The sequence below is a fragment of the Onychomys torridus genome, chromosome 3 (assembly GCF_903995425.1).
Source record: "Onychomys torridus chromosome 3, mOncTor1.1, whole genome shotgun sequence".
NCBI classification, from domain to species: Eukaryota; Metazoa; Chordata; class Mammalia; order Rodentia; family Cricetidae; genus Onychomys; species Onychomys torridus.
The window spans coordinates 61,213,416-61,236,737 of NC_050445.1; the positions used below are offsets into that span (position 1 = coordinate 61,213,416).

Here is a 23,322-nt window from a genome sequence, read left to right on the forward strand (position 1 = left end):
GGCCATTCCTCTCTAACTTTGATTTTTCTGAATGTCCTCCTCCTTCTACCCTGTTTTCCCATAGTAAAGACTTTCACTCCTCATAGGGCAGAAGGTTCCCCTTTATTGTATTGGTGCCCTTTAGTGTCTCATAATGACACCTACATTTCATCATCACTTCTACTCTACTGAAGAGTGGATGGCTAAACTGGCCTGGTGACATACTTCTATCCCTCCTGCTTTGCACAGTTTCTCTTTTGAGTAATTCAGTCTATTTCAGGTTTCTGTCTGAAACATTGAGACTTCCTCCTCTTGCTCCTGATGCACCTCAAGATAAGATCTGGGAATATGGAGCAAGATTGGGAGGGGTTTGTAGAGCCTGAGGGCGTGACAGAGATAGGGCTTATAGCAGAAACTGGCCAAACTGTGCAGGTGGCTGAGCAGGTCCTGTTCCCTTTACCAAGTAAAAATGTTTGGGAGTCTGTGACTATGGCCAAACAAATCACACACGTTTTATGTCACAATGCAAGTGCTACAGCTACCTCTATCAATCATTTGTCATCACTACTCGTAGTTATGAAGATAATACGTTAATAAGTAAAAGTGTGTATGACTATACCACAAGTTAACTACTTTTCAACACAAGTAAGTTTCAATATAACATTTTGTATAGTTTTGGTTTTTGGGGGAGGGGCGGATATTGTTGCTGCTTACTTAATCACTTTTTTTTTCATACATGTGTGCAATGTATTTTGTCCAAATCCATCATCCAGTTTCTCTTCTCCAGTTCCTCCCAGATTCCTACCACCACATCTCCCACCTAACTTCGTGTCCTTTTTAATTTTTTCTCTCCCAAGATCTGATCATTTATCTTACTTTTAAAGACTTATTTTTGACTGGCCTCAGACTTAAAAGGGCTCTCATCAAGGACAGCCTATGTCTCTTGGGAATCTGTTTCTGGGGTTTCTCTTTGACTTCTGTCTTTCTCTTGGCTGAAGGTATAGCATATTCTACAGCCTGCCCTTGTTTTTCTAGTTATATTGTTTCTTGAGAGGAATATGTTGGCATTGTAGGGGCTTTTGTCCATGGCTTCTTGTTTTTTGTTTCTGACAGCATATTGGCAGACATCATCTTCTTTAGAGACATTAAAAAGCTTTCAGATTCTTAGAGCTCTTTGGGGCCAAAACCACTGAGGTACAATAGTATCCACCAGTCCCAGACTATCTTTCTCTCCTCTTTTACAAAGGCCAGTTGAGAACACTCTGACTGGCATCCACAATACATCTGTGAACAGACTTGGGCTTCCTCTCTCCAGTTCTCCTAGGTCTGTAACGAGAGTGCTCCTTACTGATCAGCAGCTGAACTCTGCCATGGGTCAAGATCTTGTCATTCCCACCACTGATTCGGACCACATAACGCTTCCACACCTCACCCAGAGCATCAGCAGCTACTTCTGTGACCTTGTGCGTCTCATAGAAAATAGAAAACTTGTATCCTTTGCCCACTTCAATGCATTTCTGACAGCTGGCAGCTGGGAAGGAGATATTTAGTTTCATCTTGATATGGCTGACTACCTAGGGGACAGTGGTGGTGGGGGAACCATATGCTTATTTTTAACCACTGAGTTGATTTGTTTTTTGGTCAGTAGTTTTTGAGATGGGGTTGTCACTCTACAGCTTTGGTTGGCTTTGAATTCACTGTGTAGACCAGGCTAGCCTCTCATTCACAGAAATCCTCCTGCCTTGGCTTTCCAAGTACTATTTAGAGTGTGAGCCACCACACCAAGCTTGCTTTTATTTTATGCATTTAAAATATTTTATGCATTCAAAATACTGTTCTTAGACTGAGTATAGTGGCACATGCCTTTAATCCTAGCGTTTGGGAGGCAGAGGCAGGCAGATCTCTGTGAGTTCATCGCCAGCCTGTTCTACATAGTGAATTCCAGGACAGCCAGAGCTACGTATTGAAACCCTGTCTTGAAAAATCAACACAAAGCAAAACAAAATGGTGTTCTTCTTGATGGCCTACTGCTCATAATCCCAGCACTTGGGAGGCTAAGCCAGGAGGACTGCAAGTTCAAGTCCAGCCTAAGTTACATAGTAAGAACCTGTTGAGAAGAAAAGAGAGAGGCATCAGGGAGGAAGAAGGAAGGGAGGGAGAAAGGGAAAAGGGAAGGAAGGAAGAAAAGATTCCAAAAAAAATCTATAGGATATAGGCTTATCATATACCAGTAGGTCCATGATAGTTTAACAACTGGTAAGACTCCTTGCCTGAGGTCCTCAGAGTTCTTCACTGGGTTTGAAAGCAAGAGGCTCACACTGAGGATTTGAATGATCCACCCTAAAAGCACTGAGGCCGTCAGGATCACCACGTTCCATTGACAAAAACTTAACAACATAGCTCTCTCTGGCTATATGGGACTCCAAGAAATGCAAGCTGAGCACCTTGCAGAGGAGAGCCAGTTAGGTGAGCATCTAACCAGCTCTGCCCGGTGACAAAGCTTTTTACAGTTTTCCTCTCAGGTTCCTCAGGCCCCTCACTCTGGGAATTCAGTGCAAGGGACTCTGTGATGTACGTTGACCGGAGTTGGCTGTGGTTATGAGAGCTGTGGGTTGACTATTAGGTAGGGATTACCAAAGGGAAAAAAACATATCAGCTTAACACACACACATACACATAAACACACACACACACACACACACACACACACACACACACACACATCAGTGCATGCACATATAGCATCCTGTTGCATAGGGAAGACACAAAGTAGTAAAAGCAGATTGTCAGTTTATGACTGGAAGCACTTTACTCTCAATGAAGATGATAAAGAGACTGCAACGCAATGCTGGATTTCATTCTGATTGAGTTGAGAACTTATGGGCTAAATGGATATGTCCACTTTGTAGTGTATAACTGGTATTCAGAAAGATTTGAAAAGGAAAAATGGGATTTGGAGTCATAAGCATTAACAGATTCATGTGGAAAATTTCAAGACTAAAGAATGTAGAGAAAATCCCCGTGGGGCTGATGTCTAGGAAGGCTGGTGAGTTAGTTATGTAAATACAGCATGGTCAGGAGAGTAGAGGAAGAACCACCAGAGAGAAGCAAGAGCAGAGGCCATACCTTCTCATAAACATCACTGTGGTTCATGCCAATAGTGTTTCAATAAGGATGAAAGGAAAGAAAGTGGCAGAAAATAAACAGGGAAAGCTAGATCAGGATGCCGTCACACCATGGAAGTTGAATGAGGGAGAGAGAATAAATGGCTGCCTGTGACAATGTCCTACCCTGGGATGGGTAGATACGTTATCATATATGGCAAAAGAGACTCTGCAGTTCTGGCTGAGGTCTGGACATGAGATTATCCTAGTTGTTTGAATGGGCCCAGTTCTGATCATTCAAGAAGAGATCAAGGGGTCAAGAGAGATGTGAGATCAGGATGTTGGGTACTGATGCTGAATTTAAAGAAGAAAGGAGCCCATGAGCAAAGGGCCTTGGGTCCTCTAGAAGATAGAGGGCAGCTTTCGCCTGACAGCCAGCAGGAAAACTTACCGTGGTCACACAACTCCTCTTAAAAAATTGCTTTAGACCAACAACCTCAGAAGCAGAAGGTTTACCTTCCCTAAGAGCCTTCAGGAGGAATAACTTGAGTTTCTTTTTTCATGAGACCCAATCCAGACTCAGACCTACGGAGTATATTAAGCAATGTTATGTTTTATCATTACGGTTCTAGTAATTTGTTATGGTGGCAATAGACCATGTGGGAGAAGATGGGGAGAAGTCAGTAAGGTAGTACTGAGGCATCACTCATCAGCTCATTGGCTTAAGGTTAAGAATTCCATGGTAAATAAGAAAGCTCATGGGTATAGGAAAGCTTCCTACTTGAGGGGAACTTTAAGTGTCCTTAATAGTGTCCTGGAAACCCCCAAAAACAAAACCTGAATATTTGAAAACAGAGATTTTCTTAAAGTTCAACATGGAAGTTAAAAATCTCCACAACCTCTAATCTTTTATCATTAAAGAAATTCTATGTGTGTGTGATACGTGATGTGTAGGTGGTGTACATGCTGTGACATGTGTGTGGAGGTCAAAGACAGCATTGTAGAGTCAGTTCTTTCCTTCACATTTCAGTGAGTTCTGGTGGTCAAACTCGGCTTATACAGCAAGTGTTCGACCTCTAGCCATCTTTCCCATCCACCCTGTCCTCTTAAACTACATGTTCTTTTACCATTTGGAATTACTCCATTACCACTTAAATGCTTAGAGAACAAATAACAAAAGGAAGGAGAAGCTCCATTATCAAGGTTTTGTTTTATATACTGTGTCTTCTGCACAGGCCAGATAGAAGACGTGAAAGATGCAGTGAGGAGATAAGCTATGTACATGAAACATAAGAGATGGAGCTGCCAAGGCCCTTTGGAGCCTAGGGGACTGTGAGTGGGTCCCAGATGTCAGCACTGAACTTTTCACACTGTTAAATTTAGCTTATACTCTGATTTGGTTGTGACTATACCCCAATTCCTCCCTCTTGGACTAAGAAATATTTAACTATTTTAATGGGTGTTAAGAAAATTGATGTTGCCAGGTGGTGGTAGTGCACACCTTTAATCCCAGCACAAGGGAGGCAGAGGCAGGTGGATCCCTATGAGTTCGAAGCCAGCCTGGTCTACAGAGTGAGTTCTAGGACAGTCAAGACTGTTTCACAGAGAAACCCTGTCTCAAAAAAAAAAACAAAAAAAGAAAAAGAAAATTGATGTTTTGGAAGACTGTGGATATTTTGGGACAGACTCTGGATATTCTGAACTTTGGACGTTTTAGAGAGGCTTTGAAAGAATTTGGATGATTTAAGTAGAAATGGGACATTTCAAGTATTTTAATTTGTAAAGACTGTGAGACTTTTAAAAGTTGAAATGTTTTGTGTGATAGTGATATTAATATGAAGTCTTGAAGACAACAGGAAAAGGTTGTGGTTTAATAGAGATATGTTTCTGTGTCAAGTTCACAAGGGGTCAATTGTGTTGGTTAGTTTTATGTCAACTTAATGCAAGCTACCATCACTGGGGAGGACTCTCAATTGAGAAAATGCCTCCATCAGATTGTAAGCAAGTCTTGTAGCATTTTCTTTTATTAGTGATGATTTAGGAGGGCCCAGGTCACTTTGGGCAGTGCCACCCTTGGGCAAGTGGTCCAGGGATGTTCACGAAAGCAAGCTGAGCCAGGCGGTGGTGGGCACGCACCTTTAATCCCAGCACAAGGGAGGCAGAGGCAGATGGGTCTCTCTGAGTTCCAGGACATCCAGGGCTGTTATACAGAGAAACCCTGTCTCAAAAAACCAGGGGAGAAGGGAGAACAAAAAGAAAGCAAGCTGAGCAAGCCAGGAGGTGCAAGCCAGGAAGTGCAAGCCAGGAGGTGCAAGCCAGTGAGCCCCACTCTGCTGTGGCTTCTGCTTCAGTCCCTGCCTCTAGATTCCTGCCCTGCTTAAGGTTTTATTCATTCATGGTGTCTGATCTGAGAGTTGTAAGATATAATAAATCCTTTCTTCCCCAAGATGTTTTTGGCCACAGTGTTTTATCAAAGCAATAGAAATCCTAATTAAGACATACTGGGATTAATAATCAATAATTTTAAAAACATAAAATTCCATAGTAGATTCATATAGGATTCTATTTTGAAAAATAATGTTTTGTTAGCAGATAAAATTTTAACCTTTCTGTGTGATCATGGAAGGATGCTTAATTTCTCTAGGCTTCGGCGTTTCCTTTTTAAACCCAGGCAATACAGATGAGTGGTAACAGGCTCTATCTTGAAGCTTTTTCAGCTTTAAAAATGCTATGATTCACTTCAACTGAATATACCAGGCTCTGCTGACTCCCCAGGGGAGACCTTGACTTGGAGGAGGTAGAAATGGGGCACGGTTTGGGGGAATGCTGGAGGGCCTGGAAGAGGAAGGAGGGGGATCTGTGGTAAAATGAATAGAAAATTTATTAATAATAATAGTAATAAAATTATATGATTCACAGACTGCTTACCAACATACAATCCACAAATCCACAGTTACCATTGTTGCAGAATATGACACTATTGCAGGGAACAGCCAAGTCTTCATGTGCTGTTATCAAAGAGGGTTCAGATGCTTGCAGTGTAGGTATCAGGAGAGGGAAATTGGGTTTATCCAAAACATCATTTCCAATCGCTTGACTGGGGTGACTTAAGTCCTTGGTAAGAAGTCCTGAGGCCAATTCCAGGTTAAGCAAATCTTGTGCTTTAATCTTAGTTATCAAGTAGGCTGACAGACAGTAGTAGCATGAGAAAACAGGGTATGGCCATTTGAACCCCATATTTACTGTCTCTGCAATGTGATCAAAGGATGATAAGAAGGTGAGAAGATCTGTCATTGATGTTGCTTGCTATTTCCTGGAGGAGGAGACATTTGGACTGAGCCTTGAAATGAGGAAGTCAAGTTTCAGTAGACAAGGAAGAGGGTAGGCAGGGATGGGTAGTAAAACCATGGGTGACTTCTAAGCTCTGTCCACCCAATTATTAGTTGCCTTCTGTTCACCAAGACTTCTTTGCAGCTAGGATTCTGTAACATGGAGTAACTGACATGCCTTATATTCAGTATAGAAAACAGACGTGAAAGTGAGCCTGTTTTTATAGCCCTTGTGGTTCTTCACTGCCAGTGACAGGATATAAAAATCGGAATTTGGGAGAATTTTATCCAAAAATGCATTCTAGTGGGTTTTTTCCGCTCAAACATCTTTCTTTGAGAGGTAACCATAGCAGCAGTGATGGCAGCAGCCTTGCATCTCTGAGTTGTTTCTCTAGCAGTATATCTGTGTTCAGTCCTCCCTAGTGCTCCAGGAGTAGCATCTAGACAACTAGCTCAGACTCCCCCCCTCAGACTCTGACACTTTGAAAGTATCCAATCTCCTATATTAAATCCCTTTCTACCTAAAATATCTAGAATTACATTTGATTGTTACATGAAGTCCTCATAGGGGTAGTGGTGAAATAATCAAAGATGTAGAGGTAGAAAGTGTGACCAAAGGACATGAAAGAACTCAAAAGTGCTGAATAAACAAGTCTGGGGACTGAGAGGAAATGGGGATGTGCTGGTGGACAGGGTCAGAACAGATCCCAGAAGCCTTAGCACAGTCACATGGACTCCATCTTGCAGGGAACAACTGTAACCCATGAAGAGTCTCTATAGAGCCCAGAGACTAGAGGTAAGGGGACCATTGAAGACACTGATTGCAGTTGCATGATATGAGGTCACCTGAAATCAACACTCAAGCTGGGCATGGAAAGATAAAATTTCCAGATCTAAGGAGTGGCTGAAGGTGCAATTGCTAATAAAAGCTCATTTGATTTTTAAAAAAATACAAGTTTAGGGACTGAGAAGATAGTTCAGTTTAGTTGGTAAAGCACTCACCTCACGTAGATGAAGACCTGACTCCAGATCCCCAGAATCTACATAAAAATCTGGGTGCAGTGGTGCACACTTGAGACCTCAGCAGTGGTGAGATTTGAGGGGGAAACAAGTTGATCTCTATGTGCTTGCTGCCAGTTAGTCTAGCCTATGTTCCAAAGTTCAGGCAAATTAAAAAATCTGTCTCAAAGAGGGTGGGGGGGAAGAAGGCACCTGAAGAATGACACCCAAGGTCACCCTCTGACCTCCACACATGCATATTTACCTACCATCAACCCCACTAAACACCTATACTCCCCAATATACAAAAATACTAGTTTGTCACAAAATAGTTGAAGCTATAAATAGGCCAGTATATACAGATAGATGGAACTCTAGAAGTTCTTAGTCCTCTTAAAATGAAAATTTGTACTTTCTCCTTTGATTTCTTTCTTCACAGGTGGGTGGAGGAAGATTTGGTAAAATCATGTTAGTCAGGGCTACCCACTGACAGTTATCTTTCACTGATGAATCGATATAATCTAAGGAAAATTACACTTCCAACAACTGGACTATTGTCCTAACCCACGGAAGAAGGGCCAAGAGTAAAGAAATGTCCCTGAAAGGGACCACTGTCAAGCTCCCACAGTTCCTATCTGAGTTCCCTGGCCCTAGCTGCTGGAAGTTGTACTTCTGTGGATCTCTACTTTAAGCCCAGAATGAAACATCTATTGCTTCACTTCACACTCATGATAATCTTCATGATATTTACTTAACAATGGTATAAATGAGAAAACAGAAGCTCTGAAAATTTACAAAATTCTCAGCAGCACATACAGCTGATTTATTTTGTCACTTGAAAATCAGAGACATGGATGAATTATAAGATTTAGAAAAAGGCAATCAGCACTCCATTTGCCCTATCCACGCCTCACTCAGGTCTGAGATGTCAATGACAGAACATTTTTTGTACAATATTTTAGAAAATAGGTGAAGGAAATATTGAGGCTCAATATTTAAGGTTTTTATAGTCCTAAAAGTTTTTTTCTAGATCATCGTTGTATTGTTCTGTTTTCTGAGTAAAAGCTAGCAGTTAAGTGTTTGGGGATGGCAAAATAGTTCATCAAGTAAACAAACATCCCATGGAGCTTGGTAATCATAAATTTGATCCCTGGGGCCCACACGGTGCAAAGAGAGAACCAAATCCTTCAGGTTGTCCTCTCACCTCCACATACACACTATGGCATTCATGTGTACAAAATAAGTAAATAAATAATGTTTTGGATATTTTGTAGTTCTATTTTGTTAAGATAAAATGTTTAAATAATGGGGGCTGGAGAGATGGCTCAGAGGTTAAGAGCACCAACTGCCCTTCCAGAGGTCCTGAGTTCAATTCCCAGCACCCACATGGTGGCTCACAACCATCTGAATGAGATTTGGCACCCTCTTCTCTATATATAATAAATAAATAAATCTTTAAAAAAATGTTTAAATAAATAATTTCACAGTACTCATCTACAATGTCTTCTCAAAACCTAGAATTGATTCTCACTGCTTGCCATGACAATTAGAAATTGAAGATGGGCTTCCCAAATGAAAAGGAGTTTTTCCATGTCTACAAACCTGTATACCCTCCTTTCTTAGCTTTACAATGGTCAAGGAAGTTAAGAAATGTACAGCCTTGTCTGGTCCTATAGCATTGTGTAGGTCAACCCCTCTCATAATCTTACTTGGTTAAAAAAGGAGAAGGATAAGAGGAGGAGGGAGGAGGGGGGGAGGAGGAAGAGGAGGAGGAGGAGGAGGAGGAGGAGGAGGAGGAGGAGGAAGAAGAAGAAGAAGAAGAAGAAGAAGAAGAAGAAGAAGAAGAAGAAGAAGAAGAAGTTGTTGTTTCACTGCATCCAAGAAACACTGGGCAAACTAATTAATAGCTATAAAATGCTTTCAAAAGTGGAATGCTATATCTGTACATGTTAACTTTTTGCAATAATCATGTTAATACCCTATTCACTTCACTGGTAATTGGATAGCACCATCAGAATGTAATGATGTGTGCCATGCAGAAGTCAGGTGAGATGTTCTAATGAGGCTGAGATGAAATGCTGTCAGTGCAAGTCTACAAAGATCGTGTAACACTGTCAAAACTGAAAGCAGATTATGGCACTGGAAGTTCCACCACCATTAAAAGATGTTAGGAGAGGGCTCCACAGTCTGGGGCAACATCTGTTATGACAGATCTGCTCAGGCAGCTTAGAAGACAAACTGGCATTCCTCATCTGATTGTCTTTATCCAAAGGGTTTTTATGAAAATTCTCTGTTAATTTCCTTCATGAACATCATTAGCCCAGAATAGGACAATGATTCTCAACAGCAATTTGTGTTTGAAATGTTCATTGTTCCTTGGGTATGTGGTCCAACGTTAATTACACCAGATAATCATTTCTTTTTCAGGGACAGAGAGTACATTTTAAAAGTTTTGTGAGAGAGAATAGACCTCAATGTTTCACTCTTTGGAGAAACCTTGGCATAAGAGATCTTTGTCGTAGAGACCACACTGCACAAAAGAGACGGATCTCTTCTCCATATGAAGAGAAGCATTTACCCTCTCTCAATAAATAGTAGATTTCAAAAAATCCTTAGGATGGTTCACCTGAAAAGAAAATGAAGCTTCTCAGTATAATGTTGAGCAATTGCAAGCCTTGAGTTTCAAGTCTCTGAAGTTTTCTATTATATGAGAAATTTGTATTAAGCAATTTTTTTAAAATATGAAGGCATGTTGTAGAATATTATTTTAAGATGTGTTACATTTGTTTATGCTGTCGAACTTTTTTTAATGATGCAAAGATGAATTGCATTCTTTTTTTTTCTTTTAAAGGTTTATTTATTATATATACAATATTCTATCTGCACATATTCCTGCAGGCCAGAAGAGGGCACCAGATCTCATTACAGATGGTTGTGAGCCACCATGTGGTTGCTGGGAATTGAACTCAGGACCTCTGGAAGAGCAGCCAGTGCTCTTAACCTCTAAGCCATTTCTCCAACCCGCATTGCATTCTTTTATGTTGCATTTGTTTAACTCTGTGAAGTTGTGTTACTTTGCCTGTCTAAAACACCTGATGCTCTAATAAAGAGCTGAATGGACAATAGTGAGGCAAGAGAAAGGATAGGCGGGACTGGCAGGCAGAGAGAATAAATAGAAGGATAAATATGGGAAGAAAAGAAGGAAGAGCAAGAGTACAAGGAGAGGAGGATGCTAGGGGTCAGCCACCCAGCTACACAGCCATCCATGGAGTAAGAGTGAAAGTAAGATATACAGAAGAAAAGGAAAGGAAGATATACAGAGGCAAAAGGTAGATGAGATTTTAGGTTAAGGAAAGCTGGCTAGAAATAAGTCAAGCTAAGGCCAGGCATTTGTAATTAAGAATAAGCCTCCATGTATAATTTATTTGGGACTTGGGTGGTACCCCCCCAAAAAAAAGCAAAAACAACCAACAACAAAGGCATTTCTGCCAAGACTATTAGAAATAAGCATAAGGAGTAAGGGAGATAAAATCAGCCATTATGTAAAGGTAGATGAGACTGGACTGTGTGGTACTCAGAGGTCCCTCCTTTGGGCTCTGAAAGCAGAAGTTCTGTCATTGACCTGAACTCTATGTGAGAATGATGCAGGCTGGATTTCAGCTCTCGTCTCCCTTCATCAGGGCGAACGTGTGCAGTGCAGAACCTGCACAACCACAGGGTAATACTCTTAAACTTCACGATCCTGATGGACAATGGGCTATGTAGTTTAGTCCCTCAGTAGCTAGAAAAGTCTCTGCACTGTCAACCAGATAAATTTCTGTCATGCCATGTTACTAGACAGAACTCTACAAGATGGCCTCTTAAAGTATTTTTTGTTTTGTTTTGTTGTTGTTGTTGTTTGATTTTTGCATGTTAGAAGAATACATAAAATCAAGACTTGGCCAAGATCTTTCCACCTGACTTCAGTTATCTTAGAGTAACCATTATCATCTCTGTTTCTCTTCTAAAAGTGACCTGGTTTGGATGTTAAATTTTATTGTCACTGAACACATAACTTTGATAAGAAAAAAATGTGAAAATTGTGTCAAGATGGTCTCTAGATACACCTGTGAGAAATGTGTACGAACATGATCAGAAGAGGCAAGAAGAGGCAAAGGCAGATGGGAGTCATGTCATCCAGCTCTCCTGTAGGTGCTGGAACAGTTCTAGAGACCAGTTGCCATAATGGTTAATACCAACTATGAAACTAAGATTTCCCCCTTTTAAATATGTTTTTAATTTTTAATTGACACAGTAATTGTACATATTTGTGGGACACCATGAGACATTTCAATCCATGTATATAATATTCAATTAGCAGGTCAGGCTAATTGGCATATCCATCACCTCAGACATGTATCATTTCTTTATATTAAGAACATTCAAACTCTGTTGGGTATTTTTAAGTTCACGGTTAATTGTTGTCTATCATAGCTATCCTAGTGTTCTGAAGAACATTGGAAATGTTTCCATCATTCCAATTCTGCACTTCAGCCATCATCTATCCATCCTCAACTCTACCTTTAGCCTCCTCGAACTTTGGTGTCCATTAATGTGTTACCTGATTTCTGTGAGAGCATCTTCCCTCAGATCTTCCTTGTTCTTTCGCTAATCCTCCCAAACTATGGATACACAGCATAATATTGACTGTTTTCTCTTTTCTTGCTATTGTTTTGAGACAGGGTCTCTGTGCACAGTGCTGGCTGTCGTGGAACTTGCCCCTTCTGACCTCCTTGAACTTAGAGAGTTCTGCCTGCCTCTGTCTCCCGAGTGCTGGGACTGAAGTCATGAGTTACTATGCTGGGATCAGTTCAGTTTCCTAATTCAGTGGATGCTACCATCCAATGCTTTCATCCTAAAGAAATAAATGAGACTTACTAAATGAAAATGAAACTGTTGCCTGAAACAAGCATTGCCAGCCAATGCAGTGCCATTGTAAGTGTCTAAGAACACACAGAAGAGGAGATAAGCAATAGAAATGTTATTCTAGTGTCTAATGCTAGACACCTAGCATGTCAGAGACTTTTCATGCAATCAGCTTACTTGCATGGACTCATAATTAAGTGTCTAGTGTCTCTGGCTCTTATTATTCTATGCCATGGGATAACTATGACACTTTCGTGCTGGCTCGTGTAAGCAGCAAACAGAACAATGCAGCATATAGTAATGTCTGATTGTGGTCATTTTTATATTTTGAAAAAGAGCAAGTTTTCCTCTCTCTCTTTCTGTGTCTGTCTCTGTCTGTCTCTCTCTCTCTCTCTCTCTCTCTCTCTCTCTCTCTCTCTCTCTCTCTCGTGTGTGTGTGTGTGTGTGTACATGCATCTGGAGTGACTCTGAGGCCACCCTAGGCTACATGAAACCTTACTTCATATGTAATTTCCAACTGTATTCCTCTCGGGACTACCTGTCTCTGTCTCAACCACCTGGAGGGTGGTGAGATGATTTATCATTTATGCTATAGGAGAGCTGAGAGACATACCTTTTAGGAGCACATTGGGCTACAAAAACAAGAGCTAAAGGTTACACCAGCAGCCCGATGTCTAGTCTCCACAGTCAAAGAGATGGTTGCTAGGAAGGAAAGAGATTAGGCAGGATGAATGAGGTAGAACGCTCACTCAGAGTCAGGAATTCACTACTCATAGGCCTAGTGAGAGGTGGTGGAAAATGTCTACATTGTTCACACCAGTCCCCAAAGGGTATGTTCTTTAACAACAGCACTGGCACTGGTAATGCTATCGCGGCACTGCCCAAACCCACCAATAAATGGTGAGGGGGGAGTGGCACTGTGGAATGTGAGCCAATTCAAGTTAATGGAGGGCAAATATATAAACACTGAGTGCCACCTGCAATAGATTAATGTAGCTACATCACAAGGCCACTGTGAAAGTAAATGTGAATATATGCAAAATCTCTGTGGGGAAAAGCACTTGAAGTCTGTAGAGCCTTCAGAAGCCATGCCAGATACTACTCATAAGCCCAGGGGCAGAGACAGAGCCCAATCTGTAACAGAAAAAAATTATAGAGCATTTCTCCTAAACGAGTATTTGGTGCAAGGTAGGAGATGAATGTCCTAGAAATCACATAGAAGTGAACCATGATGTGGCCGGAGAGGTGGCTCAGCAATTAAATGCACTTGCTGCTCTAGCTGAGGACTTGAGTTTGGTTCCCAGCAACCACATGGCATCTCATAACTATCCATAGCTCTGGTTCCAGAAGACCCAACACTGTCTTCTGACTCCAACAGGCACTAGGCACACATGTGGTACATATACACATATGCAAGCAAAAGACTCACACATATCGAAATAAACAGGTCTTTAAAACCAAAGTTTTTAAAGTGATCCATCATCAATATCCAGAGCCCAATTCATTCTGACTTCTTTTAGAGATATTCTCTCCCTAGGACTATCTTTGCAAAAACAGCTATCTCTTGTTCATCGCTTCAATAATTATTCTCATGGTTCTTTTTGCTTTTCTGTTTCTCTTCTAATCTCTTTCATTGTTCTTATAAACTATGAAACTTATAGGCAGTATTCCCACTCTGATGCATATCTCAGCTGTATGCATAATTAACAGGCCTCAAGAATAATTCTCTTTAAAATATTTTCACTGGAACAAAGATACCCTCTGATTCATTTACTTTTCTCAATAATAATAGAAAAATGTCCTAGGGGGTGGAGGGATGGTTCAGCAGTTAAGAATACATACTGCCCTTGCAGAGGATTTGAATTCCATTCCCAGAACCTACATCAGGAGCTTCTAAGTTAAATTTCAGGGAACATGATGCTTTCTTCTGGCCTCTGAGGGTACTACATTCACACACACAATCCCACAGAGGCACACACATATACACACAAAATTTTAAAAATTTAAAGTCTCAGCACTTTGCTCCTTCCTGTTCCAGAGACAGTCATATCTTCTGCAGTGCAAGCCTCATCCCTGAGACATGATGGTGAAGGTCAGAGTGAATGGCTTTGGCCATATTCGGTGTTTGATTACCAGGCTTCCTTTCTGTCAAAGTGGATATTGTTGCCATCAATGCCCCCTTCACTGACCTTAACTATGTGGTATACATGTTCCAGTATTGCTCTAACCTTGTCAATTTCAACAGCACAGTCAAGGATGAGAAAGGGAACCTTGTCATCAACAGGAAAACCATCAGCATCTTTCAGGACCAAGATCCCACCTACATCAAATGGGGCGATGTGAATGCCAAGTATGCTGTGGAGTCTATTAGTGTTTTCACCACCATGAAGAAAACCAAGACCCACTTGAAGGGTAAGGCCAAAAGGGTCATCATCTCTGCTCCTTCTGCTGATATCCCCATGCTTGTGATGGGTATGAACCATAAGAAGTATGACAGCCCACACAAGATGTCAGCAATGCTTCCTGTACTACCAGCTGCTTAGCTCTCCTGGCCAAGATCATTCATGACATCTTTGGCATTGTGGAAGGACTCATGACCACAGTCCAGGCCATCACTGCCACCCAGAAGACTGTGGATGGCCCCTCTGAGAAGCTGGGTATGGCATAATGGTCATGGGGATGCCCAGAACATCATCCCTGCATCCACTGGTGCTGCCCAGGCTGTGGGCATGGTCATCCCAGAGTTAAATGGGAACTCATAGACATGGCCTTCCATGTTCCTAACATATGTCCATGATTGATCCGACATGCTGCCTGGAGGAAGTTGCCAAGTATGATGACATCAAGTGGTGAAGCAGGTACCCTGGGCTACACTGAGGATCATGTTGTCTCCTGCAACTTTAACAGTGACACCCACTCTTCATCCTTGATGTTGAGGCTGTCATTGCTCTCAATGCCAACTTTGAAAAGCTCCTTTCCTGGTATGACAATGAACATGGCTACAGCAACAGGGTGGTAGACCTCGTGGTCCATATGGCCTCCAAGGAGGAAGAAGCCTTGGACCACCCACCCCAGTGAGGACATGAGAGCAAGAGAGAAGCCCTCAGCTGCTGAGCATCCCTGTCCCATCTCAGGCATCAACACTGAGCATCTCCCTCACAGTTCGCATTCCAGACCCACAGAAGAAGAGGGGGTCTTAGGGAGCATCTCCCCACAGAAGAAGAGGGGGTCTTAGGGAGCACCACTCTCTTGAATACTGGCAATAAAGTTCACAACACACAATTAGAGCACTACAGGGTGACGGTGGTGCATGCCTTTAATCACAGCACTTGGGAGGCAGAGGCAGATAGATTTCTCAGTTCAGGGCCAGCCTGGTCTACAGAGTGAGTTCAAGGACAGTCAGGGCTGCCCAGGAAAACTCTATTTTGAAAGACAAAACAGAACGAATTTAAAGTCCCCTCCTCTCTCCAGGCTTACCATGCAGGTCAACTGACAGCCATCTTAGCACAGTTACTTATAATATGATGTAGAGAAAAGAGTGTCTGGAATTCTCAAATGACAAGCATTGGGGGGGAGGACATTAAAATAACACACCCCAAAGCACTCAAATAACAAAGAAGGTAATGTGAAATTATAGGGGAAATCACCAACTCAGTAATATATTCTATTCTTCCAAATGTGAACACAACAGTCTAGCTCATGTCTGTCATTTGCTTATTTGATTTGTGGATCTACAAATGCCTTCAAATTTTCCCATAAGGTTTAGTGTGATGTCTGCATGTATTCTGTTGCTATCTGAAATTCAGGAGTTTCGTAAGTATCTTTCCAGCTGTGGCTCCACGAATTCCTGAAACCTGTAAGAAAAAAAAAAATCCAGACATCTTTAAATCCCATTTTGAACTAATGTGTGTACAACACAGTTGGTTACCTACATGAAAATCTACACTTATTATTATGTGTTCCTTGATTTTCTTGGAAGTTGATTGAAATGCACATATCAAAGAGGGTGGGGTTTCCTAATGCACAAACCCATGGGGTAGATGCAATTATACATCAGAACTTAAGAATCAGCATGCATTGATAAATTGGCAGGAATGTATATATTTACAAATGTTCTGCTACAAGCAAGACCACAGACCCCACTCTCCTGATACATTGGGGTGAAAGTTATTAAAAATTTAATGTTGGAAAAAGTGAATTTTGATTATCTACCTTCCCATGGCTCAATGATCATTTCTCTGTCTACCAGGGATTGGTTTTAACTGTGCCCAGCCTCCATGAGCTCAATATCATTATATAAAATTTCATTGCACATAACCTACCTATACCCTCTCTAAATCCCTCTGACTAATACAGCATACATGTTACATCCATAGAATAAGGACAAGAAAATAAGTCTTAGATCTTCATCACACGTACTTTCCCTTCAGAAATACGTTCAGTGGGAGGTTGGTTGACTTTAAGGATGTACAATATGCAAATACAGAGAGTCGACTCACTAAGTCCAGTGCCATTAGAAGATTCTGGCAGCAAGAAAGCCATCCTTCCTGCTCACAGCTTTCAAAAGAGACTCCACTGCAGTGTCAGCTGCACTTGGGAAAGCGATTGGCTTTCTTCTCTGCTGTCTCCGTTGTCTTCTGCAGGATCACAGAGGGCTGTGAGTCCAGGTGGGCACTGTGCCTTTTCCTGATTACGCCGTGCGGCACAGCAGGAGGACCTCTTATCTCAGACTGCGATCGCCTGTTATTCTTGCTTTATAAAAGGTGTAAGGCAATAAACACAGCTGTACAAAAAGGTTTCCTGTTTTCTTTTTGTTTGTTTTAGTCTATTAAAATGATATAATTAAGTGCAATAAAGTTCCATAAAATTATACCATCTGCCTTTGTGCCCTTCCTTGCTCTGCAAGTTTTACCAGGCTCACAATGCTTGAATACTCTGAATGCATTTGACTTTAGAAATAGTTGCCTACACCTTTGCATAGTGTTGTCATATCATGAAATACAGAGAGGCCTCAAATCAATGAGTTCTTGTGTGTGTGCATGTGTGTCTTATGACATATATGTGTTTGTAAGTGTATGTGAGTGTGTACATATGAGGAAGCCAAAGGTTAATACTGAGTGTCAGCTTCATTTACCTCTTCACCTTTGCTTCTGTTGTTATTGTTTTGTTTTTTGTTGTTTTGTTTTGGACAGAATCACTAAATGAACCTGGAACTTGCAATTTGATTAGATTAGTTCACCAACAAGCCCTTGAGATCTGCCTGCCTCTGCCTCCCCAGCACTGGGGTCAGGGGCTCATGATGCCCTTCTCAGCCTTTAAGTGAGTGTTCAGGGTCTAAACTCAGTTTCTCATTTGTGCATGGCAGCACTTTAGCACCTTGCCTCTGAGTTTTAAAATTCTAAATTAATCTTGGAATTGGTATGCTACTAGTGTTACTGAATTCCCATTTGACAGTTCCTGTCTCCTCCACATTTTGTCTCTCCAAAATGTATAGGAGACATTTTGTTCGTTTGTTTACTTTTTGAGACAGGGTTTCTCTGTAGTTTTGGAGCCTGTCCTAGAACTTGCTCTGTAGACCAGGGTGGCCTCAAACTTACAGAGATTCGCCTGCCTCTGCCTAGGATTAAAAGCGTGCGTCGCCGCCGCCACCACCACCCAGCTACAAGGAGCATCTTTTAAAAAATCAATTCTTTTGTTTGTTTATTCTTTGTGTCTTTCACATCATGCCTCCCCATCTCGCCCATCTCCCTCCCCTTCCCCAAATAAAATAGAATTTAAGGGGGAAGGGGAGGGGGGAAAGAGAGAGAGAGAAAGGAAGAAGAAAAACATCTCATCATAGAACCTGCAGTGTGACACAGTGAATCACACGGTAAACCCCTTTATCTATAATTTTTACATGCAGACGTTTACCGAAAAGAATCGTTGGTCTGGTTCAAGGCCCCTGGTCTCTGCTATACCATGGACTCACCGCCAGGACTCTTCCTGGACATCCAGTGGCTGCTCTGTGTCTTGGGGATCCTACAGCCTGGGACTGACAACCCCACCCCATCCCTTGCTCCAGCAGATCACAGATGGGGAGGATATTGGGGTGGGCCAACCAATAACCCTGGTTCTGGGCCTGGGTAATTGCAAGGTTGGTCAGCCTGACAACTCTCCCCTGTCTTCGCTGGTGAGCTCTCCAGCATTGCCCTGACTAGTTCACCCCTTGCAGTGATGAGCAAGGCATGGAGCCAGTTCTCTGGCTTTCAAGTGCTCAAGGTCATTTCTCCCACACCTACACCTCAGGGCCAGGTCTGTTGTGGCCCTCTCTTGAGAGCTTGGGATGATGAGGGCAGGGACAGCTCTCCCATCTGCCTCAGGCATTGATGGGGGTGGGCATCTCGCCCCTGCCCACACTGCCACAGACAATGAGTAGTGGTGACAGCTCTCCCACACTCACAACTTCCTCTGCCACGAGGGTCAGCTCTATTGTGCTGCCCAGGCAAGGTGCAGGGCCTGCTCTCCAGAGTGTTACGAGGGACATTTTTAATTGGAATATTTATATAGACTCAAGAATAATAAGTGTTATATAAATAGTATCACAGCCAAACTTTCCTTTCAAGAAGATCATCTTCTGAGCTTAGGATGAAAAATGTGCCTCAAATTTGGTTTGCAAAGACATAGAATAGTGGAACCCCCTTTACTTCCCGCTTAGATGAACTTGAAGTGCTTTCAGCTGTGTCAAATCCGTCTCATATAGAATAGACTTGAGAGGATACTTGATGTGTTTTCCTAAATAGTTATGTTTTAGCTAAATGAATAAACACACTTGCATGTCTTAATTGTAAAAACAAAATATGTATAACTCCATGATACATACTATCATTTGAAATAAACGAAAAATCTTATTAAGTTAGAATTAAGTGGAAAACAGTTTTTGCCTCTGGGGATTTTTTTATTCAGAATATTTACATAATTACCTAATATTAAGCCCTTTGAGGTTATTTTGTTGGAGGTGATCACTAACTAATTTTTTTTTTAGCAAAGGTAAGGAGGTGTTGCAAGTAATTTGCACACACAAGGAATGTTTCCTCTTGTTTTCCTACTGCCTCTTCTCTTCTTTTCTCCTCATATCCCTCCCAGGGTGAGTTCATTGTCAGTTCATATAGGCTTCCAAACACATTGACTTGGGCTAAACCTCCTAAACATACAGCAAAACTTTGATCCTAAATAGGGAATGAAATAGTTTTGCTAACTCACAAGATCCATCTCTGAAAGTCACTTTTTACCAGGGCAGGTGACACACCCCATTCACTTGCATTGCCAAAGCAAATGATCAGCCACTTGAAAGATGGTGAAAAGTCCTTGCTGAATTGGCAGTCACTGCTGTCATCTAACCATACCAACCCATGGAACTGTTTTCCAGGCAGCCATCACACAGGACGTGTTAGAGCTATTGCTTTAATGACTTACTCGGTTATTAAACAATCATAGTGCTCTATTTCAAAGATAAATGTAGTGTTATTGAAAATAAAATAGTTATTCAGATGTACTTTTACAGAACATGACTTAACCAGTCTCGTATTTGAGATCTGTGGAAAATTAAATAAAATGCCCATGATTGGGCATGGTAGTGCATGCCTTTACTTCCAGCACTCGGGAGGCAGAGGCAGGCAGATCTCCGCGTTTGAGGCCAGCCTGATCTACAGAGTAAGTTCCAAGACAGCCAGGGCTACAAAGAGAAACCGTGTCGTGGAAGAACAAACAAACAAAAATGCCCTCAATGAATCATGATCAGTGAAGACATGACAGAGAACTTCCCTGCTATCAGTTTTCATTGGACAAATAAAGAAAGCAGTGAGTGAAATACTGCAAATAAGTAAATATCAGCCGAAGAACAAGACTTTTAAAGACAGACATGCAGCTGATATGTATTTGAGCCCAAGACAGTCTTGCTTATATCAAGTGTGCATGTCACATCAGCATATACTATGCAGACCTTCATCTAATTGAATTGTGTGCATCTGAATGCTGTGTAAAAACAAAACCTTAGATTTGTTTTATGTGCATTACAGTGAGTCTCATACCTAAAGGGTATGAGATGCTCTATTCTCATTTAAAGAGATTTCTAGATGGGGCAGAAAGGAACAGGACTTCATGTGGCTATTAAATTTATCTGATATTTATTTATTATTAGGTTTATCTAACCTTTATTTATTACTGGGGGCGGGGTTAGTTTAGCTCAGCTGGTAGAGTAGGCAAGCAGAAGACCTGACTTAGATCAGCAGCGAGTGTCACACTATCCTTCACTACACAGCAAGTTCAAGACCAGCCTGGGATATATGAGGTCCTATATAAAATAGGTGAATAAATAAAATGACTCACCCTCCCCCATACCTTCCATAACACATTTACCATGCAGATTCAGAATGACACACCCGTCTCCTCTTCTCTAGAATAGTGAAGGACCAGAAGCTTGCCTGGTCCCTCATTTGGATGAAAAGGGAGAGTGCTTTCTCAGAGTGCTTTCTTTGTCTAGGAAAGAGGGTGGCTCTCAAGATCTTCCAATCACCCCAGCTGGGAAGATAACTGTCAGTAAAGCACATGAGAACTGAAAGATGGAGAGCCGGCCCCCCTCCCGCCCCAAACAAACAAACAAACAAAAAAGGTAATACCCTGGAATGGGAGAAGAAAAGCACGGATCTGTAGGAAGGAAAAGAAAGAAAAGAACGTGGGCTGGAGAAAGGGGTTTATTGAAAGTTGAGACAAAGCACGACCACCAGGTAGTGGGCAGGACCAGCCTGACAAGCCTCTGAGCTGGGGAAGTTTCGTGAACGCACATTGTTCCTGGAGGACACTGGGTGGCGCTCATGGTAAAGGCTTGTACTTCTTTAGGGTCTCCCCCCCCCCCCCAACGCCACTGCATATCCTTTGCAAATTTCAGCTACCCGAAGATGAAATTACATGCTCCCTCGTGTCTCAGCGCGGAGCGAGTCCTGGAGGAGTTTGATGCCATGAGATTGTTTCTCTGCTGTCGGGTCAGTGGGGATTTGAGAAGCAATAAATGTCCCATCACTGGCTTTAGGGCAAAGCTTGAGGTCTTGGTGTCAGAACCGCCTCCATAGCATCAGCAAAAATTATGACCCTGGCGGCGAGTACCCTCCAGAGTATGTGTCCAAAGCACTGACCAGACTCTCAGATGGGGCTGACAGCGCACAGACCACAAGAGTGTATCAGTGAAATGAAATGTGACTATATACTGTGAGCAGACTCCAGGCTGTCCACAGTGACCCTCTCTTGGCTGCATTTAAGAAAAGGTGGTAAGGGAACAAATGGAACTCAACTCAGAAAAGCAGTCAAGAAAGTTTAGACTGGTGAATTTCAAAGAGGCCCCAAAACTTGGTGATTTCACCCTGAACTGTGATTCAAGGGACTCACATCTGCATAAAAGGCCAATGTTTCAGCACCTCAGGTTATATGTAAAGACACTGTGTCATTTTATCATCTCTTGATCTTTTTTTGATGTTCATAAAAACCTGGACGTGTGTGTGTGTGTGTGTGTGTGTGTGTGTGTGTGTGTAAAACTCCACTAAAAAGAGGAGGCCACACGTGAATTTCAGCAAGATCTAGAATTATCTTACCACTATAACTTTGCCTTCAACCAGATCCTGAAGTTTATCTGCTTCAGTCTCATGGGGTGTTGCCTTCTCAGACTCAACCTGTTGATGAAGACCATCATAACCTTATTTCCCTCCTGGTTATTACATTTAAATCCCTATTCAACAGATTTGGTGGCAGTGAGGGACCACCCATCTCTCCACAGCATTTTCTTTACCTGTAAACACTTGGATCAGCCTCAGGCATTGATTTGGAAGAGAGATTTGTGCAATTGAGCTCCATGTGTCTAAGGTGACTCCATGGGCAAGGTGAGCATCTCCAGAGCAGGCCAAGATCACGTCCAACAAGGTCAGCAGTGTCTTTGCCTCCTTGAAGACACTCACAGGCTAAATCTAGGACCTGGACAACAGCATAAAAATTAACTGCATGGGATCAGGACCAAGGGACAGCAGATGTTTGTTGACCCCTCACATCTGTGTCAGAAGGGAAATCCAGGGACACTGAGGCTGCAAACAGGGACTCATAATGAAGGAAGGGGAGCCCCTACTGAACACTAGTTTCCTCCAGTTCACAAAAGCTAAAGTTGTCTGGCCAAGAAAAGGCGACAGTAGCTGTGGTTTTTGGGGGGGCCCAGGAGGGCAATGACTGGGAGGTGAGGCATATGTTGCTGCTTCCAATTGGAACTCCAGAATCCAGAGAGGGACTGCTATCCTTCTGGTTCTCTGACAGAGGGTTTGAGGCCCTGGTAGCTCTGTAGCCAAAATAAGGCTAAAGTAACATTAGACAAAACTCAGGCGGACTTTTACTTCTTTCTCTGGCAGAAGGGTATGAGGAGCCAGAAGATCCCACCCTGAATATTCAGTGGTACCCCCAGGTTCCTGGCCATGGACTCTCCCCATGAGGAGAACAAAAGGAGGCCCCAAACAGGATACAACCTGTGGAGTTGCGTTTTTGAGGGGAGTGGAAATGGGGCATAAGTGAGGCTTAGGATATATTTCCTAAGCCCCCACTCAATGAAAACTAGAGTGAAAGCACATGATGACAAAGTAAACTTCTTTGGTAGCTCGTGGCAAATGTGTGACTCTTAAGCCCCGTCTCCCTTTACATATAAACTACGATGCAGTGGGCAAGAAATAAAGGGGAGTATACAGGAACCCTAACTAGGGGATTGAGAGGGATATAGAGTGTATGTAGGCAATAGAACCAGGAGAAGGTCATAGTGGGCATAATCCCACCTCCTAAAAGGACTTTGTTCCCTGTCTACTTTGTGTTCCCATTTGGTCTGGAGGCACTATAGTCACAAGGCTGAATCAATTCACTTTTGCATCCATCTGGCCACTGAACGGAGACACACTCCGTTTAGAAGTTTCCAAGTAGATGAAGATACTGAACAAAAGTAGGGCTGCTCA

The 23,322-nt window shown here is 42.2% G+C and overlaps 1 protein-coding gene and 1 pseudogene across 1 annotated transcript; one reads left to right on the plus strand and one right to left on the minus strand.

Annotated features, from left to right (window-relative positions):
- Positions 1 to 1,217: 1,217 nt before the first annotated feature.
- On the minus strand, positions 1,218 to 1,535 carry LOC118580703 (40S ribosomal protein S6-like). Its single transcript, XM_036182627.1, has one exon. The coding sequence runs from the start codon at positions 1,533 to 1,535 to the stop codon at positions 1,218 to 1,220; it is 318 nt and encodes a 105-aa protein (XP_036038520.1).
- A 12,864-nt stretch (positions 1,536 to 14,399) lies between these two features.
- On the plus strand, positions 14,400 to 15,394 carry LOC118580042 (annotated as a pseudogene).
- Positions 15,395 to 23,322: the final 7,928 nt, after the last annotated feature.

What these genes read in the sequence shown, in the direction of transcription:
- LOC118580703 (XM_036182627.1), bottom strand. Translation starts at nt 1,535, where the DNA reads ATGAAACTAAATATCTCCTTCCCAGCTGCCAGCTGTCAGAAATGCATT.